General features: G+C 36.6%; 1 protein-coding gene and 1 long non-coding RNA gene across 12 annotated transcripts in view; one reads left to right on the top strand and one right to left on the bottom strand.

The window, feature by feature from the left end:
* Positions 1-42: 42 nt before the first annotated feature.
* On the top strand, positions 43-24,426 carry LOC116551853. The gene is made up of 2 exons (XR_004269089.1): positions 43-488; positions 23,943-24,426. It is a non-coding gene; the product is annotated as an uncharacterized LOC116551853 (long non-coding RNA).
* The window catches only part of UNC80 (unc-80 homolog, NALCN channel complex subunit), a 225,223-nt gene continuing 202,286 nt past the window's right edge, over positions 2,051-24,987 (bottom strand). For 7 of the 11 annotated variants that reach the window (XM_032278347.1, XM_032278345.1, XM_032278344.1 and 4 more), the window contains 9 exons: positions 23,964-24,148; positions 23,191-23,356; positions 21,563-21,742; positions 18,467-18,605; positions 15,904-15,960; positions 9,061-9,142; positions 7,882-7,993; positions 7,046-7,245; positions 2,051-5,999 (listed from right to left, as the gene is read on the bottom strand). In XM_032278347.1, the coding sequence (XP_032134238.1) occupies positions 5,733-5,999; positions 7,046-7,245; positions 7,882-7,993; positions 9,061-9,142; positions 15,904-15,960; positions 18,467-18,605; positions 21,563-21,742; positions 23,191-23,356; positions 23,964-24,148 (1,388 nt within the window). In that variant the 3' untranslated portion in view covers positions 2,051-5,732. The remainder of the gene's footprint in view (positions 6,000-7,045; positions 7,246-7,881; positions 7,994-9,060; positions 9,143-15,903; positions 15,961-18,466; positions 18,606-21,562; positions 21,743-23,190; positions 23,357-23,963; positions 24,149-24,987) is intronic. The other 4 variants (XM_032278349.1, XM_032278350.1, XM_032278351.1 and 1 more) reach the window with 4 other exon arrangements.

Genomic DNA, 24,987 nt, shown 5'->3' on the forward strand with positions numbered 1-24,987 from the left:
AGGCTTCCGGACTCTACCGGAAGTAGCCACTCTGCGGTGAGGAAGTCCCGCCTCCTGCTGCGGTGAGGCGCTGTCAGCTGCTGTCCTAGAGCGGGGCCTGTCAGCGGGACCTCGTCCTCCTCCTTCTGACCTTTCTTCTTAGGCTGTTTGAATCTTTAAGTCCTTGCAGTACTCAAGGCGTTTCTTAAGCTTTTTTCGCTTTGCTTCCCCTGCAATCCCCTGTCCTCGGCTCTGGACTTCACATCACTTTTTGTTTCTCTACTGTTTGCTGCGAGTTCCTTTCCTCTCCAGCGCCTATGCTGGCCCTTTAAAACAACAATAAAAACCTTGCTCTCTCATATTTCTTTTAGAGCTCTTCTTTTGAGCTGGAGGAAGCCTGGCTCTGCCAGATAGTAGCTGGGTGACCTGGCAAGTCACGTCCTACTTCGGTTTTCTCATCTGCAAAGACAGTGCCCAGCTTTAGGTTTGTGAAGATTGAGTGAAGCCAGGTAATGCACCCAGCAGGATGCGTGGTGCTCAGTACAAAATGGTAGTTATTATTACCCTCTTTTTCTGCCTCTGCACTTACTCCTTCGTATTTTCTGTTGGGGCTCAGAAAATGATACCCCAAAGTGAAGGCCTCAGAGGCAACAGTGTTTCTCTGACCTCCTGCCCCGCCTTTAGTCTCAATTCTCCCAGGAGGCAGGTCATGGAAACTAGAGCCCCTCTTCCCTAACAAGAGCTATTGAAACCAGAAACCCTTTTCCCTGAAGCCAGCCATAAAACTCAAAAGTGTTACTCTAATTTTCCTCTACCTTTCTGTTTAAAAACTGGCCATAAAGAAATTATTTGATCTACCTCGATTTTAGGTTATACAACTCCTCTTCTAGAAAAGCTTCTACCCCATATCCAGGAGGAGGGTATGCTGCACAGAGAGGCCAGGAATCTAAACTAGAATGGCCGTAAGTCTATTAGCATTAGATCGCCTATTTTGTCCAATCATATTTCTACATGGCTGTCTATACTTTGTTGAACCTAAGTATAAAAATGGGTAATCTCCCCTCTACCTTTGGGTCTTCATTCTCAAGGCTCCCGTGCCAGGTAAAACTATGATCAAGTAAGTTTTTAGCCTTTTCTCTTGTTAATTCCTCTTTTTGTTAGTGATTTTCAGCAAAACTTTTGGGAGGGTGAAGGGAAAGTTTACCCTTGGCCCCTACACCTCTCCAATGCTCATTCACAAATTGCGTAGGTTCTGAACTGTTCACACACAGTTCAGAAATGGGTAAGAGTATCCTGATGCTAAATATGCCTAAGGTCAGGAAAAGAGAGAAGGGGGAAAAAATGAGGGGGGAAAATGGAGTTAGCAAGAGCAATCTTTGGGAGGAAGGATAGAGCACTTTGTATAAAAGACAGAACTTGGACTACATGGTGTTTCTGGCCAGATTGTGAGGACCACCAGATCTTTAACAGTCCCACTGGGAAATCTACCAGTTATTCCAGTAGATTAAAGCCTGGGCAAATAAGTTTATTTTTATTTTGAAAGTTAGATTTGGGCCAGGTGCAGTGGCTCACGCCTGTAATCCTAGTAGTTTGGGGGGCCGACATGGGCAGATCATCTGAGGTGAGGAGTTCAAGACTAGCTTGACCAACAAATTGGCCCTGTCTCTACTAAAAATACAAACAACAAACAAACAAAAATTAGCCAGGCATGGTGGCTCATGCCTGTAATCCAACTACTCTGAGGTAGGAGAATTGCTTGAACCTGGTGGTGGAGGTTACGGTGAGCCAAGATCATGGCATTGCACTCCAGCCTGGGCAACAAGAATGAAACTCCATTTCAAAAAAAGAAAGGTAGATTTGGAAAGCATGAGTAGAGTAGAGCTAGTTTGTGCGGAAGAGTGATAGGGAGTGTTTTGGAGGTATCTAATTGGATGGTGACCTCAGGCCAGACTGGGGAGGTTGAGGATGGCCAGCAAGGCATTAACAAAGGCATACCCCTGGATCTAAAATGAACATCTTCCAGAATGAGTCAACCTCTTCCCCACATTAAGAATGAAACATACACATCCTAAATATTTTTAGACTTATTTTATTATATGTGCATACCTAAACACAGAAGTCTTAATATCTTTCATAAATATCTTTCATAAACATTTCAGTATTTATTCATATCTATTTTTTCCATGTTCTTTGGTCATTCAGTATTCATAATAGACTTTATAGTTATCTGAGGGAAGTCGGCTGTGTAGTCAATCTTTTGTTTTTACCTGTAAAATGGCTAATAAAGGATTTTCATCCTGTGGTCACAGTGACGATTCAAAGATTTATGGAGGTAAATTGATGTGTAATCCTAAATGATCCTAAAACAATATAAGTAAATTTGCCTTAAGCTTTTCCAAATACATTCTGCCTTCAACTTGTTTTTATTCTCCTGAGTGTCAAATCAAAATTTGTTTCTGAAATGCTGCAGCTGAGACCCACTAAATTAACTGAAGTGGGACTTTTTACTCACTGCCAAGACAAGGCCATGGAATTGGAAATGTAAGGTCACAGGGCAACAGCGTGACTTGGTGTGATAGCAGCAAATTCTGGAGACTATGTTCTATTAAAGTATCCTTTATAACTGGAGGAAGGATATTTAATTCATGTTTTGGACTGTAATTCTATTCATTTATGACCCTTTCTTCCCTAAAGGTCCTTACACACACCCTGTTCTTATCTCAGATACTCTCAGAGCTGGGCAGCAGGGTGTAGAAAGTTCTTTGTTGACTAAAGGAATATAATGCTAAAAAAGAAAGGAGCTATCACCTTGTGTAAGGTACTCTTGGAGACTTGAAACAGCAAACCAGTTACTCCCAGCCTGTGCAACAGGCCCTAACCAGATCACCAGTACCATAGAGTTTTCTATCAGCACTGCCATGCCCATTTATGCCTTTTGAATTTGACATTGTAGTTCTCAGTGCCTTGTCTCAATGCACTCAATAACTCAGTTTCCTTTTTAGAAAAATGAAATAGCTTATCTAATAGAATTCTAGAAAGCTGCAAATACTGAAAAATGAAAGTAAAATGTTTTGCTATAGGAGATCCTACATCCAGGATTTAAACTGTTTTAATTGGATCTGAGTCATACTATCACGGATAACACATGGTTTAGTCCATGGTCTCTCAAAAGTTAATTTCAGAAGAAGCAACCTTTTTGTTGAGTCTTAATTTTTTCTACGTGGGAAGTGGGTACCTTTTTTTATTTTTCCTCTGAATAAGATAAATATCATTAAGTATCGTGGCTTAAGAAATGATCTACTATTACAAACACTGTATTTATCATATGTAGTAATTAGCTTTTAGTCATGTACTTAATAATATTTTGAACATTTATCTTGAACTTTTTTCTTATCTTCCCCAACTTTTTTTTAATAGTTATTCCTTTCAAACTCCAGGTAACAGTATTCCTGAGAATACATCTTGTGACAGTTTTATGCACACACATATAGATACTTTAGCCATTACACATAAACATTCAACACATTACATTCAACACATTTAAGGGCACCTTAAATGAAACAGATGCATACATCTGCAAAATTTCAGTAGTTCCAGTATGAAAACATTCCTACTCTATAAGGCCCTGTTTCTCAGAGTGGAGGCTTTTTTGCAAGCTACAACATTGCTTAGCTTATTGAAAGTTTCTAATAAGACTTCCATACACAAGAGTGAAGGAGTCAGGCTAAAAGGCAGACGGACCAGCATAATCATGTTCAAAACAGCCCAATACTTTTTAAATATAAATAAAGGTATTTAGGATTCTTGTTGGATATTTAACAATCTTTGACGTCTTTGCTATTTAAATATTTCATACAATTATACATAGATAATTTGAATCAAGAAACTGGAACAAAGCACACACATATATAGAGACTCACATAGCCCAGACATTTGTAATTACCAAACATAAGGCCTCTAATGCTAATTGAGCAGCATAATTTTTAACAGGTGAAATATATCAGCTTGGAATCATAAAACCACTTAACATTTATATTCCTGCACTTGAGAATTATTTCAGCTTTAACTATAAATAACATGAAAATATTGTAAAACACAAAGGAGGTCATTTACTGCCTCAATTTTCTGAATTGTTAGATTTGAAATTTTTAGTTTTGTTCTTTTTAACTCATGGATATCTTTAATTCTTTTAGTGATAGGACCATAACCCCAAATTATATTTGAAATTATAAACCACAATATAAACAATGCCTATTTAATAAGCAATTCTAACAAAAAATAATGTTCCTTTATGATTAAGGTGGGTTTAGTAGGTATCCTCTTTATGTACATATACATTTCACAGTCAACACACTCAAAGTTTAAGCATACAGAATGTGTTTTAAATTCATTGCAGGGTAATCAAAGTCTGTATTTAACTTCATCTTGAGGACTAAAACACACACACACACACACACACGCAAGCACACCTATACCACCACACCAATTTAAGTATGTATATGAGTTTGTATATGCCTAGTTGTTAAGTAACAGTTTTCTAATGTAAACTGTTAAAATTGTGAAATTCATTTGTGAACCACATGATGCACAGCCCTGTGACAAGATTAGTAATACATTAGGTGTTGACCTCACAAGCCTTCTAAGTCTTACACTTTTCTTGAAGTAACTGAACTTCAAGTTAAAGGCCTGTTTGTAAAATATATAAACTAGAGGTGTCTATGAAGAAATTGTTTACTTTATACGTTTTTCCTTATAAACTTAGATGTTCCAAGTATCATAAGAATATTGTCTCTATTGAGAAAACGTTATTTTATTAAACTGATTCTAGCAACACTAACCTTAATATCTGAAAATATGCCCTCAAGGGCAGGCACAGGATACGGTAAGGAAAAGTATTAATAATCACATTTCCCAATAGTTTCTAATCTTGGCATTGATGTAGTCAGGGCTAGGAATAGGAATACCATCTCTTTTAAGTGATTATATTTACATTTAGGTTTTATAATTGTATAGGCTGTTTAGGTTCTTCTTAATTCAGAGTTATTTTCTGATGATTTCTAGAATATTCTCTAACACGATAGATTATGAAATGGGATGATTATGCCATCTGCATTTTGATCTACAACATGCAATGAAAACGACAGTTGAAAAATAAATATCTAAAAGTCCACAGCTCTATATATAGTATTTTTTTTCTTCTTCTAAACGGCTCTATTGTTAATCAAAACAAAAATGGCTGCAGGCTTGTTATTTAGTATCCCCAAAGTAAATATTTTTCTTATTATTTTTTATGTAAATTGCTACTTGTATAGCCAACCTGAATTAATATTTTTAAAACTATAAAAATAAATATTTGCATGAGATGTATAATGTGAGTAATCTCAAAAAATTGCATTCTATTTTTAGACCATATTATTTGTTAATATTTCTATGAAAGCAGCACTGAATAGTATATATTTTTTAACTGCTGAAGGCTTCTTGAATCATAAACAATGTGCAGTGAAATGGCTCTTTCCCCTTATTCCTCCCTGGTTTTATGATTTTCACACAACTAAATCCTTTTAGCCATTGACTTTTAAGATGTTTATGAAACATTATGTGTATTGGCAGCAAAATCTATTCAGATTTGTGCTACCCATTAGAAATAAAGTGCTATTTTGTAATTAATCTTTTTTAAGCAAAGGTATTGAACTTGTAGTAGAGAGATCACTTTCATGTCTTCTGTATACCTGCAGAGCTTACAATATACAGAATTAAACATGAGACTCATCTAAGACTTCATCCATTTTCCCAAGCTCAGTGGGAGTAAAAGTGAACTGGCTAGACAGTAGGGGGTTCTCCATGCCATTTTCCTCACTGATGTGAAGGACAGTGTCTCCATGCTGTAGGAGGCTGGATGTCTCGAGGCCCGTGAAGTCATCAGGGTCAGAGAGTTGGGTAGAGGGTGGACTGTGTGCAGTAGCACCTTGTGCTTCTGTGTCCTCCTTCTTTTCTCCTTCTTCAGTGGGGAAGTTCTCACTCTGTGATCAAAAGGATCATAACATTATGGAATGATAGGATGGGTACCAGAGAAGAATATACAAAAATGTTGTTGTCTAGTGGTAATTAGAAAAGGAATCAGATGGCTAGTCCCAGTTCCAGCCTTTGTTATAGGTAGGATCTTATGTAGGCCCTTCCAACTTTCTAACCCTCAGTTTTTGAACCTGTAACATAAACATAATTTTTGATCTTGCTTATCTTAGATACCGTGAGGATCAAATGACATAATAATCTTAGTGTTAAAATGCTTTTTAACCATTAAAGACTATACAAATGTATACTGTAATATTGCCCTTAAATACCACATGAGGAGAATGTAAAACTATATGAATTCATTTATAAAAATAAAAAGAAATATATCAAAACAGGAAAAATATCAGCAGGAAAAATAGCAAAACAATGAGGAAAAAGATCAAAACAAAAAGTTCCTTTCATCTTATAGAACATAGAGGTTCTTTTTTTAAAGGCTTTATCTAAACTGGTAACTTTAGTTTTTAAAATTGAACTATCTTTCAGCTATCCTTTATCTGAAATGCTTGGAACCAGAAGTGCTTTGGATTTCTGATTTTGGAATATTTGCATTATATAATTACCTAGTTGAGCATCCCTAATCAAAAAATCTAATCTAAAATGCGCCAATGAGCATTTTCTTTGAGCACGAGCTTTGAATGTCATATCAGCACTTAAAAAGTTTCCAATTTTGGAGCATTTCAGGTTTCAGATTTTTAGATTAGGGATGCTCAACATGTATAAACCAGTTTTCAATAGCTGTTTTCGCTGCAAAGTATTTTCTCTTAGGTTTTTCATAACTAAAAATACCAAGACTTTTCTTAGTCCTTCTTAAGTAGATATATTCCTGGCTACATTTTATATAGATTTTCTTTTTCATGATGGCAGGAGCAGTGTCTGTTTGGATAACAAAGCATTGCAGACCTGGACTTTATATGGAATAAATGTGCGTATCCAAGTGGCTGCTAGAAATAAGTACACAGGGAGCAAGCCTTGCCTGTTTCTCTAGTGCCCTCACCTGCTTGGGAGACAGGCTGTGGAGATCCGCAACAATTATGGCAGGAGAAGATGTGAGGACTGGTTCATCCGCTGCCTCTGATTTCCTAGATGGGACTGGGCTGCAGCCCTGTAGTTGGCCTGTGGCAGGAAGTGCATCTGTTGGGGCAGCTGCTGGCTCTGGCTGAGCCTCAATGAAGGTCACAGACCGTTTCTGATCCACTGTAGGTCAGAGGTGAAACAGTAAATTGGGGAAGAGTTGGTGGAAATGGACTGTGAATGCTTAATAGTTGGTTTTAACCAGTGTCTCCTGGTTTTTTTAAATAAAAACATTGCTGGGCTTATTAATAAATGGGAGCATGTTCGAATATTTTTCACATTTGATTTCATCTTCTTGCAAAAAGTAGGACTTAGGTAGAAAAATCATTTTCATATAAATGGCCTAAAATAACATTTGTGTAGAGCATTGGGTGAAGTTGGTCATTCCTACCTGATAACACCTGCCTACAGGACTTAGAAATCCCTATTATTCACCATAGCTTTACCTTCAATGAGACATATAGCAAACCCAGTTTGTTTCAGTAAAGAAACCACATCCTTTTATAGTCAAATTTCATAGTATTAGTGGTTTACCTTGGGCTCTTCCATTTGTCTAGGTTCATGGGGGGTAGAGACAGGGATTGGAGAAGGTAAGAAGAAAAAAAAAACACTACGTTTTTCTGGGAAACTCCTTCCCTTATGTTAGCACCTCCCCAAAGGTATGCTTATCTCCATCAGCTCGGTTTTTGTAAGCCTTCCTGGCTGAGTTGCATGGCATCATGGCAATGGTATATTCAGAAGGGACACAGGAGACCTCACCAGACGGCTTCGTTTTAGGTTGAATGCTCCTGCGAGTGGTTGATAGCCGAGCCCCGTGGCGATTTTTGGGTTCAGTCTGAGTTTTCTGACGTGATAGTAGAGGACGTCTTAGCTAAAGAGAATAGGCAGAATAAAACTTGCAGGAGAATCTAACTGCTTAGGAGGAAATTGTTTGTTTATTTATATGTTTCTGTGGATTCTTGTGGTTGTTCCTTACATTTATAGCTGATAAATTTATTTCTTCATATTTAACTGTAAGTACTTTCTTCTGACATTCCCTTTAACTAGTTCGTCTCCCAATTATTACGCCTTTACATATGCCAAGAACATTAACTAATTTAGATAATAAACTTGAGAATTTCAGTTATTTTAGGATGCAAAATGAATTATTGCTTATTGATGAACCTTTGCTCATTTAAAACTTATAGATGAATATATGCTGACTTTCAAAGGGGAGGTTTATTTTTAAAACCTCAGATGCTGATCAAGTGCCTGGTCCCTGAATCAATAATGGGAGGCTCCTATGGAAGCAAAAGTGATAAGCTGCTTTCAGATTTTTATTTAGAAAGTAATATAAAATAATTCCACATAAGGAACTCTGTAAAGATGATCATGACTTCAATTTGCTTTAAATTTAATAATCCTGAAATGAGAAAGGATAGACTTCTTTTTCCTTGCCTCTATGCAGAAACAGGCCTTAAATCAACTGTATAACAAATCTTCCTCTATCAGTAAGTTTGGCTGGTAAAGAAGGTTTCTAGGTAAGGAACAAATAGAATTACAGGCCTACTTACTTTACTACATAATCAACTTTGCTAATAAGAGAATTCAGAGCTAAAATAGAATATCATTTGGCTTGCCTAAGTATTTACACATTTTAAAGTTGCTCTGTGCTGCTTATTTTAGGTAGGGTGAATGCAAAATATAAACTTAAAAAAAAATACATTGTTTTTATTTAATTAGTTTTTTACAGACAGGGTCTTACTATGTTGCCCAGGCTGGACTCTTAACTCTTGGGCTCAAGCAGTCCTCCCACATCAACCTCCCCAGTAGCTGGGATTCCAGGCACATCCAGCAGCAAAAAGTAATTTTAATATACATGGGCATTAAAAAGCACACATTCTACAATCCAATTTGTAGGATGGTTCTCTTGTGCTTGCACTTTAAAGGTCTGCTTACCTGCCTCAGGCCCCTCTTCCTCCCCAGTGGCTGCTGAACAAGGAGGTTCTGTTGACCAGGTTCACTTTGTATACTTGCCACCCTGCCAAGCATCAACAGTGTTAGCGTACCCTGGAGAGAGTACAGGAGACCATCGTCTGGTGGGTGTTAGCCAAAATCACTTGTACGATAGTCGCTTCAAAGATATCATTATCTTTGAAGGATGGTTGGGAGACCCTCTGGGATGGGTATTTTCAAAGGTTTGGGAGGGAGCACAAGGCCTTGTAGCCCCAAGCTGCCAAAATTGAGATTCTGTTTTTAATCACTGATGTCGTATCTGTCATTTGGAAAACATTGGTTTGATCATACCCCTGGTTTGGAAGCCACCAAAAGGTTTAAGATGTCATATTCTAATCTCAATTTTTTTCCAGTGGGAAGGGAAACAGTAGTGACAAACACACACAAACAACTCTATCACATGGATGGGAACACCTTTTTAAAATTTCAATTTAAATGAAAATAAGATGGACAAATATCAAACACATCAGACACAGAATTTATTTGGGTGAAGGGGCACATTCAACACATGTTTGCAGCCTGAAGTCTCTGTGACTATTGAGTAAATGAATAGTCACATGGGTAAACAATTAAATGTTTTTTAAAAAATGGTTTTAGATTTAAAGGCTGGCAAAGTATAGCTATAGTTAAGTTATAATTACAACTTAGGAGCTTTAATATCGAGTAACTGCACTCAAACATATCATGCAGTTTATAAAAGCAACAACCTGCTCCCCCCAAATTTACTGTGTATGTGTGTCTTTTGTATGCAAAAATGACTGGAAATAGTTGCTATTTTAGTTTTGGGTGAAGCTGAAAATACTGACATGGGCCCATGATCCTTTATCATTCTGCATGCATGTATAAAAGATATTTATAATGGGAGTGGAGTGAAGAAAAGAAGTATCCTGTGCCCCAGATAATATTATAAGTCTGTGGATGATGCCAATGTGATTATTTGGTTAATGGTTAATTAATTTCTGCTTTGCCTTTGCAAAAGGAGAGTCATCTACAGATAGTTCTTAAAGTATAATATTCCACAGAGGAATCCAGAATCAGCAACTGCTCAGGGAAAAGAAAGACTGTATCTGTTCATTTCCATTTTTTTAAAAAAGAGCTACTTAAATACCCAGCTGCAGTAGTAAGGAGAGAAACTGATGGCAAGACAGGCAATCAGATGTTTCCCTTTTGTATTAAATATTGGTTAATCATTACAAAATTGACACAGTCACATTGGTCTTTTTTTAAAAGTCTTACATTTCCACTAAAAAATCAATATGATTCCCAAATGGAGTTCATCAAAGTTTTTATGAAATAAGGATGTAATTACAGCATTTGGGGTACACAATAACAAAATCCATAAAGATTACCAAAACAGGTGTTTTTAAACTTTCTTGTTCTTCTGAATATTGACTTTAAAAAGATCAATGTGCATTATCCTTACACATATATAACCTTGAAACAGATATGATATCTTCATATCATATCTTCATCCTTTCCATGAAGATAGAAAATTACCCCAAAGGAACAATGCAATAAATTCTGATAAGCAATTAAGACTATGTTGCTGGCATGTTTGAAATGACATCTCCTTATTAGTTATACATTTTAACGTGTCTGATAAATTGGAAAGAGTATTCAATAACCATATGCGCCAAAGTAGGAACAAGTTTCTCCTAATACTAAGCAAAGCTTTCATTGGAATGGATTCTTCATTGACATCTAAATGTTACCTCAGTTCCCTTGGCCATAAGAGGAGGTTAATACTTACCAACTACCTCCCATTAAGGTAGAGAAAAGAAGTTAGTTGATGTACAATGGTTTGAACATGAAAAGTGATGTACATAGCATGCTTTCTTGTTTTACATTTGATGTTGTAATGAGTTTATTGCTTCTAGAATACTAAAAGGAATTAGGTAATAAAATGTTTTGAAAACAATAGGGCAGAGAAAATGAAATCGAGGCAGTCCACTTGTCTCATTTTTATTCAGGAATCTGTGATTGTGAGAAAAAATGGCATAAGAAAAGAAAGGAAATTCACGTTACTTAGGGAGTGTTGAATGTCAAAACATAATGGTAATTTCACGATGATTATTCCAGGAGAGGATCATAAGCATCAAAATTTTCTCTATGGATAGAGAGGCTTATATCTAAGAGATGTATCAAGTTTATAGCTTTAGTATTTAGCTGTACTGTAAATGATATAGCATTTCATCATGAAATGCACACATCAAAGATGAAATTAAAAATATATCCTTGGAAATAACCCAGCTGATAAATTATACTTGCTCTAAAAACTTGATTGCTAACATGTTTATATTTAGAATATCAAAGGCTGGCTTAACTATGTACAGTTAGGACACATTACGAATAAGCAGCCAAAAAAGTTCACAATGATAATTTATGCAGAACATGTTTCTTTTTCTGGGATCTATGTCAAATTGAAGTTGCATATAAAAAGCTTCAATTTAGCTTCTCTCCACTTCATGTAATATTTCAGTCATCTGTAGGATTTGTGATGTAGGACTATAAGATGTGCATTACTAGAATGAACAAGGGGAAGACTAAGGGGTTTTCACTAAGCACCTCCCTATGTTATGTCCAGTTTTCATTTGAATTTTTTGAAACAGTTCCATCACAGACCCCACCTACTACAACTGCAGTAATCAAATTATTTTCCTCTTTAGGGAAATACTATGTTATATTTGATGGTCAAATTTAAAAATATTATATTTTATGGTCACAAAACATTATATTCCAATAGACAACTGAATCCTTTCAGATGAGTGAAATATAAATTTCATGCTCTGAAAAGTTGAGACGATTTGTTGAGATATGTCAGAATAGTGGGACAACTTCTTAAAACTGTCCTACAGAAAAACTGGTTTTCTAATTTTTTTTTTTTTTAAGACAGAGTCTTTTGCTCTGTTACCCTGGCTGGAGTGCAGTGGTGCTATCGCTCCTCGCTGCAACCTCTGCCTCCCGTGTTTAAGCAATTCTTATGCCTCAGCCTCCCAGGAAGCCTGGCTATTTTTTTTTTTTTTTTTGGTATATTTAGTAGAGACACAGTTTCACCATGTTGCCCAGGCTGGTCTCGAACTCCTGGCTTCAAGCAATCTGCCTGCCTCAGCCTCCCAAAATGCTGGAATTACAGTCATGAACCACAGTGCCTAGTCAGGTTTCCTAAAATTTTTAATGTTGGGAATGAGATATGACTGATCTCCTCAGTTTTGGCCAAGTTATGGGGTGAAACAATAAGGATATAAGCAAATAAAGCTTTCTAAATTGAAACATGTTACAACATATTTAGGAATAAACCATCTCTTATGTTTTTGAGTCACTGAAAAATATCACTGAAAAAAAAGAAATCTCACTGGGTGAGACCAGCACATGGAAAAGTGAATTCATATTTTCATTGCTTTTATCTGTACTTTTGGTTTCAATTTTAATACAGTTTAGAGAAATATAGAGGTGGCACAAAAGACATGCAGCATCATCGTTTACCCTAAGTGATTGCCTTGTGACAGGAGTTCCTAGAGCCAGCACCTCACTGGAGCAATAAGGCATGTGTAGAGAGCAGGGAAATACGCAATAGACTAAATCCTACTTCCCCTTTCTCGATAAAAGATTATTGTTTAAAATTTACTTAACCCCAACAACATCTGACAAAATATAGCTTAAGTGCCACATAATTTAGAAATTATAGATGAAAACCACATTGAAAGGGGAATAATCTGGATCTTTGATAACCAGTAAGAACTGCTTTAGCAATGGCAAAATAGGTATCTGTGTATCACAACACATTTTCTTAGTCATTAATTCTCAGCTACTTAAAAAGATTTTTTATTTTTTTGTACTTTGAGAGTACTTGCCAGGTTTTATGCTTTGAAAATGTGTATAATCATGAGATGGGTCCCATTGTATAGGTTATTTTTCTTTCTTATCACCTAAACTACATAGTCTTGTTCAAACATTTTTTTCACTGTGCTTAAAGTATCCTTGCACAATCAAATAGCATTGTAATCTTTTTTAAAAAAAATTAGAATTGACTGTCAATTCCTGCCTTTCAAAACGTTCTAACATGTCTAGCCAAAATCTAATGCTTTAGTGTAAAACATTTGGCCATAAGCTCTTGAATAGCCTCTGTCTGTCTCTGTTCTTCTGGAGAGAAAACATGTTCATGGATATGTGTGTATACTTCAGGGTAGAGACAGAGAGGGAGCATCTACAATGAATTTCCACGACTCTAAGAGCAATACTCTCTAGAGAAGAGAATTCTCCCATGGAATATTACTTCAGTTTATTAATAGCCAATACAAAGAATCTTTTCTGCAGAGCAGAGCGTTTCTAACAGGCTATTTCTGGAGATGAATCTAAAAGAAACCGGTTAGCATATTTAAAAAAATACTAGACATAATTTTTGATAGGTATGGAATTTTTTTATTGATTTCCACTTATTCATCAGGGTATCTTGGTCTCGTCCTCATTTAGCCCACTCTATCCAACTTACCCCTTTTGTCCAAAACAAGTGTCCTTTCAAAAACAAATACTCATGCAAATTTGGCAAAATGTTAAAAGAGGGTGGGAAGAGCAAAGTTTATTATTTTCCCTTAGGTATGCTTCCTGATATTCTCTAAGCTTTAAGGTCAGATTTTCATTAAGACTACTTTGGGTGTATTTCAGGTCCTCAGTGTTGAGTGTATGCTAAGCGCAATTACCTGGTTAATGCCTTACTACTTCAGGATTTTAGAAGTCTGCAGCATAAAGAAAGTTCATGCCAAAAATAAGAGAGTCTGGAAATTAAATACAAAAAGTATATATCCTATTTTGTAAACCAACTTCCTAGTAAATGCCAAGAGTTCCTCTCCTCCAAAGAGAACTTGGTGACATGATGTAGTTCAAGAGATAAGATCTGTAGGATATGGCAAAGGTGGATGTGCTACTGGTTGGTAGAAAGCCTCTATACTATTAGAATTATTTCAGAAGCCAACGTGAATGCCTCATCTTCCCATTTCTTAATGACCACAATTGGGTCTGGGTGACTCACACCCAGAACTAAAACACAATGGTCACAGAAACAACAGATCAATGGCAGTTGACCTAAGACAGTCATCAAAGTACTATCATGACTGACTAATTCAGTTGTAGACAAATCAATAGCTTTGGCTCTGAACCAGTCTCACCTAGCAAAAACTCTGGGTTTATTTCCATTGACACTGAAACCAGGACACACTGAACTGGTTTAGAAAACTACAAATAGGTCCTTTGACCCCTAAGCCTGCTAGAGAGTGCCAAATAACTTGGGAGAGTTCATAAAAATAATCTCAAATTCCTGCCTTCTCTCACCAACCCTGGACTAGTCCGTACTCATCAAGAGTAGAATTTGGCCTAATTAGAAAAGCTCCAGCACAAAGCTAGCTAAATGGAAGTCTGATCTAATACTCTCTACTCTCAGTAGGCCAGTGAAATTGTCTTCTAATCAAGGTTTCCATCCCACATGTAATTTTAAACATTAAATAAATGCTTTCTTTGAAAGTAGTGACCACCTTGCTAGACTTGGTTCAGATCTCTTCCAACACTGTGAACAATAAAGGGAAGCCTTCTTGAGGCCTGTTTTGTTTCTCAACTTCCTCCTTGCCCCCAAAGCTCCTACTAATGGAATTAAGTCTGCAATCTGCAGCACTTCCACATTTACCACCAATAAGAGACTGATCTGTCAAGGCGAGGGCTGGCAAACACGAATGTTATGAATTATGGGTCTGGTTAAAAACAAAATACACCCAATGATGGACTAAATTTCCCATTTTCAATTGCAAAAGAAAATGTGAAATCTGAACAAGATGCAAAGAAAACAAAAGACAACCTTTCACAGGAACAGCCTCTCAACATTTCCTCATCATTGTGATAAAGCAATAAACACGGGTATACTGTAGTCACTATATAGTGCAAACCTGAAAGGGAATGTTATCTCTTGAGATGGCACAAAGATACTCTAAGGATGAACAAGAAGCCTTACTCCTAATGAGGATTAGTTGAGAGGTGTGAATCAACAGCACAAGATTAGGAATGTTTGACGTGGTTTATCTGAGTGTTAAAGGTGCAGTCCCCTTTTCAGAAGCTTTAAACCAATAGCCAAGACATTATATTATTTGCATCATAAGACTTCACTTACCAAGAAATGTTTGTGCCTGATATTTCATGCAAGTTTTGGAGTCACCTTTGTGCTAGAACAGACATTCTTTATATAAGTGTTGCTGGAACAAGCTACTGTAGAAGCCTGCCCAATAGCATGCATCAAAGAGAAGGAACTATAGTATATAAACTGTACAACATAACTATTCTTTTTATAACATCATTGTCTGTTTTCTTACCATCTGTGGTATTAACTAAAAGACCCGTCTTGATTTAATAAGGGGCTTCTTGATGGTGTATTAAAAGGCCTCTAAAAAACAATTCTTAATAAATATCAGTGTGGGAGAGAATAATTAGATGGGATAAATTTAACATTTGGCATACCAAACTTTAAGACATCCATGAGAAACACCCCATAAAGAATTCTACAATTTTTTTAAACTAAGCTTTTCGGGCTTACTCGATTGAGATTGAGCTCTGAAGCTAAAAATGAAGGAGGGTTTGCTACACCTTTGACTTCCAGGCTCATATGTTCATGAACAACAAAGGGCAAAGAATGGAAATAGATATTAAGATGGGGTGAGAAGAGACAGAGAAGACAGAGAGACAGAGAAGACAGGAAACAGCTAGTTTCCCAGCACAGACACCAATAGACAGGTAGCATTGACACTGTACCTAGAGAGGCTACCCTCGGCGGCCAGGCCCTGGGAGTCATCGAGGACATTAGGTTCACTGCAGGAGGGGTAGGGAGATGAAGCATTTAGGGAAAGAAAATGATAAAAAGAAAAGAAAACAGGCATGCAATTTTCTGCTTCCAAGAACCAAAAATAAATAGATTTAACAGAACAAGGAAGGAAAAGGAGACAGTCAACCATTTCACCTTGTGCTGGGTTTGTCAAGACATAGGACTTAAGGCAATGGGAGAGGAAGGGCTTTGGATGGATACAACTCTCCGAGGTATAACCTATATATTGGTCAAGAATTAAAATGAACTCCAAATGGACCCATAAGCTCTGAAACACATTGCAGAATGAATCCATAGAAGATGAGACTATCATTTCCTTTGGTAACCATTTGGCTAGGTGGCGATTATTTTTAACCTGTCTTATGTACATGGTATTTCATTGACCAGAACCCTGCAGCTTTCTTGTGCATTCTAACATTAGCACACAGAAACCACTTACCATGGACTGCCACAACCAAGCTCTTGGAACTGATGCCATTAAGAACAGCAAAGAAAGAACCCAAATTTCCCTGCTAATTTTGCAGTGAAAAAAAGCACGTAAACAAACGGAAGGAAGCTATTTTGGAAAATTCACATGGAACTTGCATTTACCTCCTTACTCTCCATTCTCTAGTGACTGAATTGTAAATGCCAAAAGAAGAAACCTGTCAGGTTGGTGAGAGAATAATTAAATAGTTTATCAATTGATATTTATGTAGCTGAACTGAGATTTGTGAACAGAAACTGTCATGCTTTATCTGTCCTTCCTTCAGAGCCTAGCATTGAGCTAAGCATCTGTGAGGCACTCAATGAATACTTGTTAAATTGGAGATAGGTAAACCGTTTAGAAAACTGGAGTGCCTGACCCCAAAGAATTGAAGTTTACCTAATAGTAGAGTATAAAAAGAGCCTCTGTCCCTAGAAAGACTTTCCCTAATGTACAGAGACAGTATTATTACCTTCACTGGTCTTCCAAAATACGAATTAAGCCCAAACTACTTAACCATATTATTGTTTCTTGATTTCTAGAAATCAAATGTACAATCATAATGTGTATCATAGGACAAAATTTCTCCCTGCAAACAAGTTGACCCCTTAATACGTAAAAAGGAAATTGATGGACTAGTTATTTTAGGTAAATAACAAAAAACCTCTTTATGAAATTTCTACAATTCTACAATTTGAATAAAACTGTCAAATAATTGATTTTTTTCTTATATTCTTCATAGAACCATGCACATTGCTAGCAGTTAAAAATACACTGATAGCTACCAATATTAGCTGCTTGTGTGGCTTTATATATATTTTTTGGACATGTTATTGTTTGGCTTTGATTTTGTTCACACTTTTTGTTTATAAGAATTTCTTTTCAAAGGAAAATTACCAAATGGTAGGTAAAACAATTTCTTACAATGATACAAACCTTTATATAGTATTAATCTTTGTAATAATTAAATGGTACTTACATAAAACATTGCCTTCTTAAAAAGTATGCAACTTGTTTATTAATTATCATTTTATCCTATTCTTTGCTATTCTCCAAATTTGGGCTTTGTTTCACAAATTTTATTTCATCTGTGTAGTTTATGAACAATTTGCTAAAAGATTTGGGTATGGGATAATTTATTCTGACATATAAACTGGTTTTATATGAACATCACAATATGTCCTGAATTTTATTATTTTCCATGTATGAATTGTACCACAGTGCATCTATAGGTATTAAAAAGAAGCAACACACTAAAATCATGTAAGGTCAATTTCTTGAAAAACTCAATTCCTGAAGGGAAAATATCATTGATTCCAAAACATTTGTCTTAAATAGATAAATGTTTTGACTCAAATCAGATCATTTTCATTACACTTTTACTGCATATATATCTTGGAAGGTTTTTTTTAAACTTATATTCTTAAAAGACAGAGAACACACAAAGAAAATGTTTAAAGGGGTTTTGTCATGGAATCATAGGACTACAGATGGACAAGTTACCTTAAAGATCATTTAGCAAACCTCTTAATTTTACAGAGGGAAGAACTGTGGACTATGGTTAAACGACCTGTCCAAGGTCACAGGTAGTAGCATAGATCCTTTTCTGCTTGATTAAGTGTCACTGCCTACAACTGAATACTAATAATATGTCAGAAGCCTAAGCTTTACCAAATACATAAAGATGATCCTAACTCTTGCCAAGTACCCATCATTAGCTTAGGTAATGAGAAATGTGAAATACAAGAGTGTCATTTGACAACAGAAAAATCATGTGTCCACGGAAAATTTTTAAGGAGAGAAAATACTTGGATCAGAGATTGGGATCCCTTCTACTAGCTTGACTTAGAAAACTGCAAAGTGTGGCCTGCAGGAATTTTTCTGAAAAATCCTTTGTGGAATAATCTATCTAAAAACATGACCATTGCCTGCATCTCTCTCAGTCTTTGTAGAATAACAGGAGTACATTTTCAGAATTTATAACTTTACCCCCAAATGCGGAATATAATATAACCATAGCTCTTTACCTCTGGCTGGGTAGCATGCCCACCTCAGCCTGAGGTGCAGACATGCTGGAGACATGGCTGGAGAATCGCCTCCTTCCAATGGCACTCAGGAGGTAAGCTTCTTGTTCACTTACCACGCTGGGCATGCTTATAGAGTCATCTAGAAGGGGCAAAGGAATCGAGTGTTATGAAAACTATGACACTGATCAGAAAAACCCCACCAAAGCTGCACTTGGATTCTATCCTTCGCTTGAGTACAATTTAGGGCTGTCTGTAAAGCTAAATTATCATTGCTCCCTTCATACAGATAAAAGAACTTATACCTTTGGGGGTAATGATAATTCTTAGCATCTATATATCTCCCACCCTTCCTTCATGAAGAACTAGAACATCCTTCATGAAATAAATGTAAATTTTTACAAGTAGATTATTTGTGAAAGTCAACAGGCATCAGCACATTTAAGATTTCAGAAAAGCTAGAACATAATTTTTTTTTAATTGCAGAAATAGATCAAGGGACTTTGTTACTGAATGAATCAAATACATTTCCTTGACATTCAAAAACTGCATTCAGTACAGTTAATGATTTCTAGACTGCAGACCATTTCAGATATTTTTAGGAAAAATATTTGAAAGATATAAAGTTAAGAAATAAATGCTTATTTTAAGCAACATTGTAAAATTTAAGTATGTGATCTTGTTTTCTGCATAGAAGCAGATTTTTTTTTTTTTTTTTTTTTTTTGGTTTGTTTGTTTTTGTTTTTGAGACAGATGCTCGCTCTCTTGCCCAGACTGGAGTGCAGTGGTGTAATGTTGGCTCACTGAAACCTCCACTTCCTGGGTTCAAGTGATTACCATGCCTTAGCCTCCAGAGTAGCTGGGACTACAGGTGCACAACACCATGCTCAGCTAATTTTTGTATTTTTAGTAGAGATGGGGTTTCTCCATGTTGGGCAGGCTGGTCTCAAATTCGACCTCAGGTGATCTACCTGCCTCGCCCTCTGAAAGTGCTGGAATTACAGGTGTGAGCCACAGTGCCCAGCCAGAAACAAATTAATACACTCAAATTCATATGAAAATTAACTTTAGCACAGTGTTTATGACCAAGTGACCTAATTCTAAGTGAGATAATGTTGTTTGTTGATGAACACTAAACATTCTTTGATAAAGAATGTATGCTATCATATAAGATCATCTGATATGATTTATTTAAAATACCCAAAGTAATCATATTTCTAATTGAACTTATTTCAAATCAAAAGGTGAATATAAAAAGTGCTAGCAATTTTAATTTGCTATATAATCACTGATTTATTGAATGTAAAAATAGTTTAACTCAAAACAATGATCTAGTTTTCATACCCCTCCCTATTTAGATAAATACACAACCATATCACAAACACACACACTATTTGTTAACAATCCTGCTGTCATTGGGATGGTTGTGATGTCTGCAATCAGAGATATAAGCAAAAACTTGCATGGCTCCCCAGTCCCCCTGCTGCCTGACTAGTATGTTAGTGTTGGCTTCTGGCCAGTGATATCACTGTTTAGCTCTTATTTACAGGTTAGGACATCTATTATTTATAAGGTTACCCACAAAATACATTTAGCTCTACAAAAATAGGTAATATAATTTCCTATAACTAATAACAATTGCTGGGAGAGACTACTTCAAGCATTAAAAAAAAAAAATGGATATTTAAACTGCTGATCCTTGGCCAGCTGTGGGGGCTCAAGCCTATAATCTCAGCAGTTTGGAAGGCCGAGGCGGGTAGATCACCTGCGGTCAGGAGTTCAACAACATGGAGAAATCCCGACTCTACTAAAAATACAAAATTAGCTGGTCATGGTGGTGCTTGCCTGTAATCCCAGCTACTTGGGAGGCTGAGGCAAGAGAATCACTTGAACATGGGAGGTGGGGGTTGTAGTGAGTCAAGATCGCGCCATTGCACTCCAGCCTAGGCAACAAGAGTGAAACTCTGTCTCAAAAAAAACAAAATAAAATAAACTGCTGATCCTTTTCTCTTTCATCGTGTTTTCTTGGTCAAGATTTCCCTAATTACAACTTTAGGTGTATTTTTATGAGCAGTCACCAGGGTGACTTAGACACAAATGTGTCTATAGGCCAGGCGCAGGACAATATGATTTTTCCTTTGTCTGACCAACACTGAAGCTAAATGTGCAAATATTACTGATAAGTACTGACAAAGCATTTCTTTCTTTTCTTCTCTTACATTTCCAACTGTAGTAGGACATTAAAACACTTTCATTTATCTCAGTTAATTAAAATTCTAACCTCAACTCTCATTTCTTCTATTTAATTTAGTTCAGAGTAGAGCTTTTTTTTCTGTTTGCTATGGAGAGCCTGAGTGAAGATCTAAATTTGCTCTCATTCACATGACATTGACAACACAACTTTGCTATAAACATTATATCAGAGTATCTTAACACACAAGTGGAAAATAACAAACGTAACTTTAAGACACCTGAAATGACAGTAGCATTTAATGGAACGTTTCACCTTAATTTTACTTTTTATAATCTCCTGTGAAGCAAACATATGTAGTATTTCTCCTCATGTCATAACACCAAATCTCTAGCACATGACTTAGAAACTTCTGGGCTGTCCTAGTCACTGGTGATTCTCTTAAATTTGGAGTACATCGCCTCAAGACTGCGTGCTGGTTTACATACTGGATGGTAGAGCCAACTGGTCTTTCCTCAGTCCTAGGCATATGCATTACTCACTTTTCTTTGTCTAATGAGGTCATTTAAGTGCTGATTGGCCCTCAAAACAAGATGTCCAGGTAAAATGAGAATAAGTGCTTTCCTTGGTTAGTTATCCATAATTTAAATGGGAGTTAGTGGAAAAAGTTGACTATATAAGTTTAAAGAAAATGTAGGAGTCACTAACGATTTACTTTTTTCCTGAATTCTTTTTAAATGACCAAAGGATATCAAGAAATTTATAGAAAACATTTACCCTAGAATGCCTTTTATAAAAATGACTAGGGGATCAGAACTGGAAAAGGTCAGAAGGGCAATAATACTTCCCAAGCCCTTGCTCATATGGCCGAGCCATGTCTTCCACCCAGACTCTTTGAATTGACCTACTTTCCTCATCTTCCTCATCAGTCCGACTCAGGGTGTCCTGCGAAGCCTGCTGGGATGGCTCACTGTCCTGCTCCCAAACGGTGCCCGTGCCCGTGTTAGAGCGGGACATGGTGGCCAAGCTCAGGCGGTAAGCAGAGGTGGAGGTGCCCACGGTACTGATGGATGTCTTGCCTTGGTAGGCTAGAGGATTCGAGAGATCAAAGGAAATGTATGGTGAGAATCTTAAATGTCCACTTCAAAGTCCTCCCTGACCACTTGTGTTTTTTAGAAAAGGTTAAATAATGTGTCCCAGACAAATGATTTTTATATCAAAGTTGCAAATGAAAGTGGGGGTGTTTTAAAAATAATCAATATTGGCCACTGATATAATTGAATAGTTCCCTTGACAGAATGTAACATCTATAACAATAATAAATGCTTTGACATTGTTGCCTCTCTTATTGCTTTTCTATTTTATTTTCCAAGGTTGGTAGGATGCATATTAACTTTGACCTGAATTGTAGCTTCAAACTTGGCAATTTTTACTAAGAAATATATCGTATTTGACACAAGCCTATGAAAGTAATAAATAAGTTGTCTGATGTGAACCCCACAATCAAAATCAGAACGCATAATCAAAGCTGTTCTCATTCTAACTTTCTGGGAATTACAACCTATAAAATACCCCTCAGTTCTATGTCAGTTTATTTTATTACAAAGCAGAATATTTGAATGGTAAAGTGTAGACTTCACTAGGATTATACTTGTCAATATTTTGCTTTTACCACACTGCATGCAAAGAACAATAAAAGCTTTAGAAGGAAAGCAAACAACCCTCTCCTCCCACAAAAAAGAAAACACAACACATATTACACTTTACTCGTGGGTAATGACTGCCCTCTAATGGCAAATAATGATTTATTTTCCTTCCTCAGTAATCTGCTGTTAGTATAGTTATAAAAAATAAAACAATGTACTCTCAAAGAATACCTTTAGAATAATGTAAAGAAAGTACCTCTCAGTTTGCCAGCTCTAATGGGATCCTTCCCCTTCCAATGTGTGAAAAGTTAAAGGCTTTATAAATCAATCATAGAGATCTGGTTGAAAATCCCCTTGCAATAATCACTTTCTATGCAATAATAATAAGTTATGTACTTGAAAGTTATTTATCTATTTTCTATTGTGTCTGTTTCCTCATTCTTTATGGGGACTTTAAATTATCCACCTTGAAGGTATTTGTGTAGATTAAAGGAAATAATCTACCATAAAATAGAAACTCAATAAATGAATGTCCCCCTTCTCTTTTTCAAAAAGAAAATAAAGGTAATGATTTAAACCACTTTTCCTCTGATTAAATATTCAAGAAAGAGATAAACTACTGAAATGAAGACTAAAAATATATAGAAAAGGAAGAAAATTAAACACTTATGATATCCTTTTGATTTCTATTTTGTTACTGACAAAAGAGAAAGTCAAATATAGTAGTGGTCAAATGGCTGACTTACTAGGAATGGTCAAATCTAGTAGTGTACCAAAACGGTTAACATATTCATAGTTCCAAAAAGTGTGGTGACCTGGGCAGAGGAATTCTTTGTAGGCTGTGAGTTCCATTAGTCAAACAAATTTACAACACACTCATGCACACTCACCCGATCCACTGTGAACTGCCTCTTTTAGAATTTTTAGTTCATTGTTGAACTCAGCAATGAGCGAGCTCTTACACAAAGGTCGTGGTATGAAGCGCCGCTCCAGCTGGTCGGCAATATGCTGCCGGGCGGAAAGCTCTTCATGATTCTCTGCTGGCTGGGCCAGCAGCTGAAAGGAAGGCATAACATTCTCAGGGCCTCAATTTTCCATCCGTAAAATGGGCTAACTGCTGTACCTATTTCATAGTTGTGAGGACTAAATAACGTAATGTATATGATGTTCCTAGAACAGCAGTATACACAGGAAGTGCTTAATAATTACATTGTTTTAAATCACCGCCCTAAGAAACTGGGGCATGAAAAGAACAAGTGTAGATGGGTACTGAGGGTCTTAGAGGAAATCATATGTTAAGTATCCTATGTTTTTAATATGTTTATTTAAAATCAGATCTCAGTCATGCCACTGAAGACAGAAGATTCTCCAAACCATCCCGCTGGACCAGTCTTTTGAGTGGGTAGAATGGGGGGATGATTAGTAGGGAGCAGGCAAAGTTTTATAGACTCCAGTAAAGCTTTTACTGTGAAGGCACTTCTAGTGTGAAATTTTATCCTCTGAAATATATTTTTCAGTGGTTTTCTCACCAAGCATGGTATTTACAGGCCCTACTAACTGGCTAGAGTAGGTACCATAGCACTCTTGCCACATTCCTGCCTCAGTGGAGAGCCACACATTCATTCGGGCTTGTCACTTTCAGGAGGAGAAGCACACACCACACCTTGCACTGGATGAAAGGGCGCAAAAGCACAAAGATGGGTATTCGGGTCCGCACGATGAAGTCGAGGAAGTCCCAAAGGGCCAGGCCTCCCACCTTCCGCAGAGCCATCTCCTTGACCTGGAGGCTCAGCCAGTACCACTGGCTTCCGAGCTGCCTCTCAAAGCAGACGAGAATCACCTTCAGTGCTTCACACCGGGAAAAGAGAAAAGTGAGCCTGCAGATCTGTGGTTCAGAGGAACCCAACCTACATTCACAGCCCTTTTTGCACCTTTATAAATTTTCTAAACCTCTAAACTCTGTCCATGTTTCTAAAAACTTCATATGTATTCCTGAGAAAGAGCATGCTGGACATCGAGACAAAAATGGGGGTGGTGTTTTGATTCTGATGAAGAGAACCCACATATTTTTCTTAAGTGCATTGAACTACTATTTTGGAAAATATAGAACAATGTGGTCCACTGAATTGAAAGGAAAATGTTTTATCAACATGATGTGTGGCTAACGTTTTACCTTCCAAAAATTTAATCATAATGACTTTATGGTAATAATGGGCATACCACTCACATTCTGAGCTAAAACATAGATCTTAAAAACCTTTTTCTTTTTTTTTTCTTTTAACCATAAAATAAATATTTGTGTTATTAAAAATAAAAATCAAATCATGAAGAAGTACACAAAGTTAAAAAAAAATTAAGTATTTTCCTTCCCAGTTCCCTTCCTGTCCCCACCCTAAACTGCTTCCCAGAGGTAACCAGTAAATGCATTCAGTGTACATTTCCAAATATAAAAACACCTTCTTCCTTCTTGCACAGTATGTCTATTACTAAGCCCTACTAGATTCATTTTATCATATCTCTTTCCTCTCAGATTCTGGCAGCCCTTCACAATCTGCATTTATTTTTATTTTTCAGGAAGCAGATTTCCCAAACTGTGTGTCAGGACAAACCAGAGTATTGTGAAGACATCAAAGATTATGATGATAGCTTCCTCTGCCACTACAGCTTTTACCATGGAGTCAGCATGG

This window comes from Sapajus apella, unplaced genomic scaffold (assembly GCF_009761245.1).
Source record: "Sapajus apella isolate SASKATOON/1434 unplaced genomic scaffold, GSC_monkey_1.0 scaffold10, whole genome shotgun sequence".
NCBI classification, from domain to species: domain Eukaryota; kingdom Metazoa; phylum Chordata; class Mammalia; order Primates; family Cebidae; genus Sapajus; species Sapajus apella.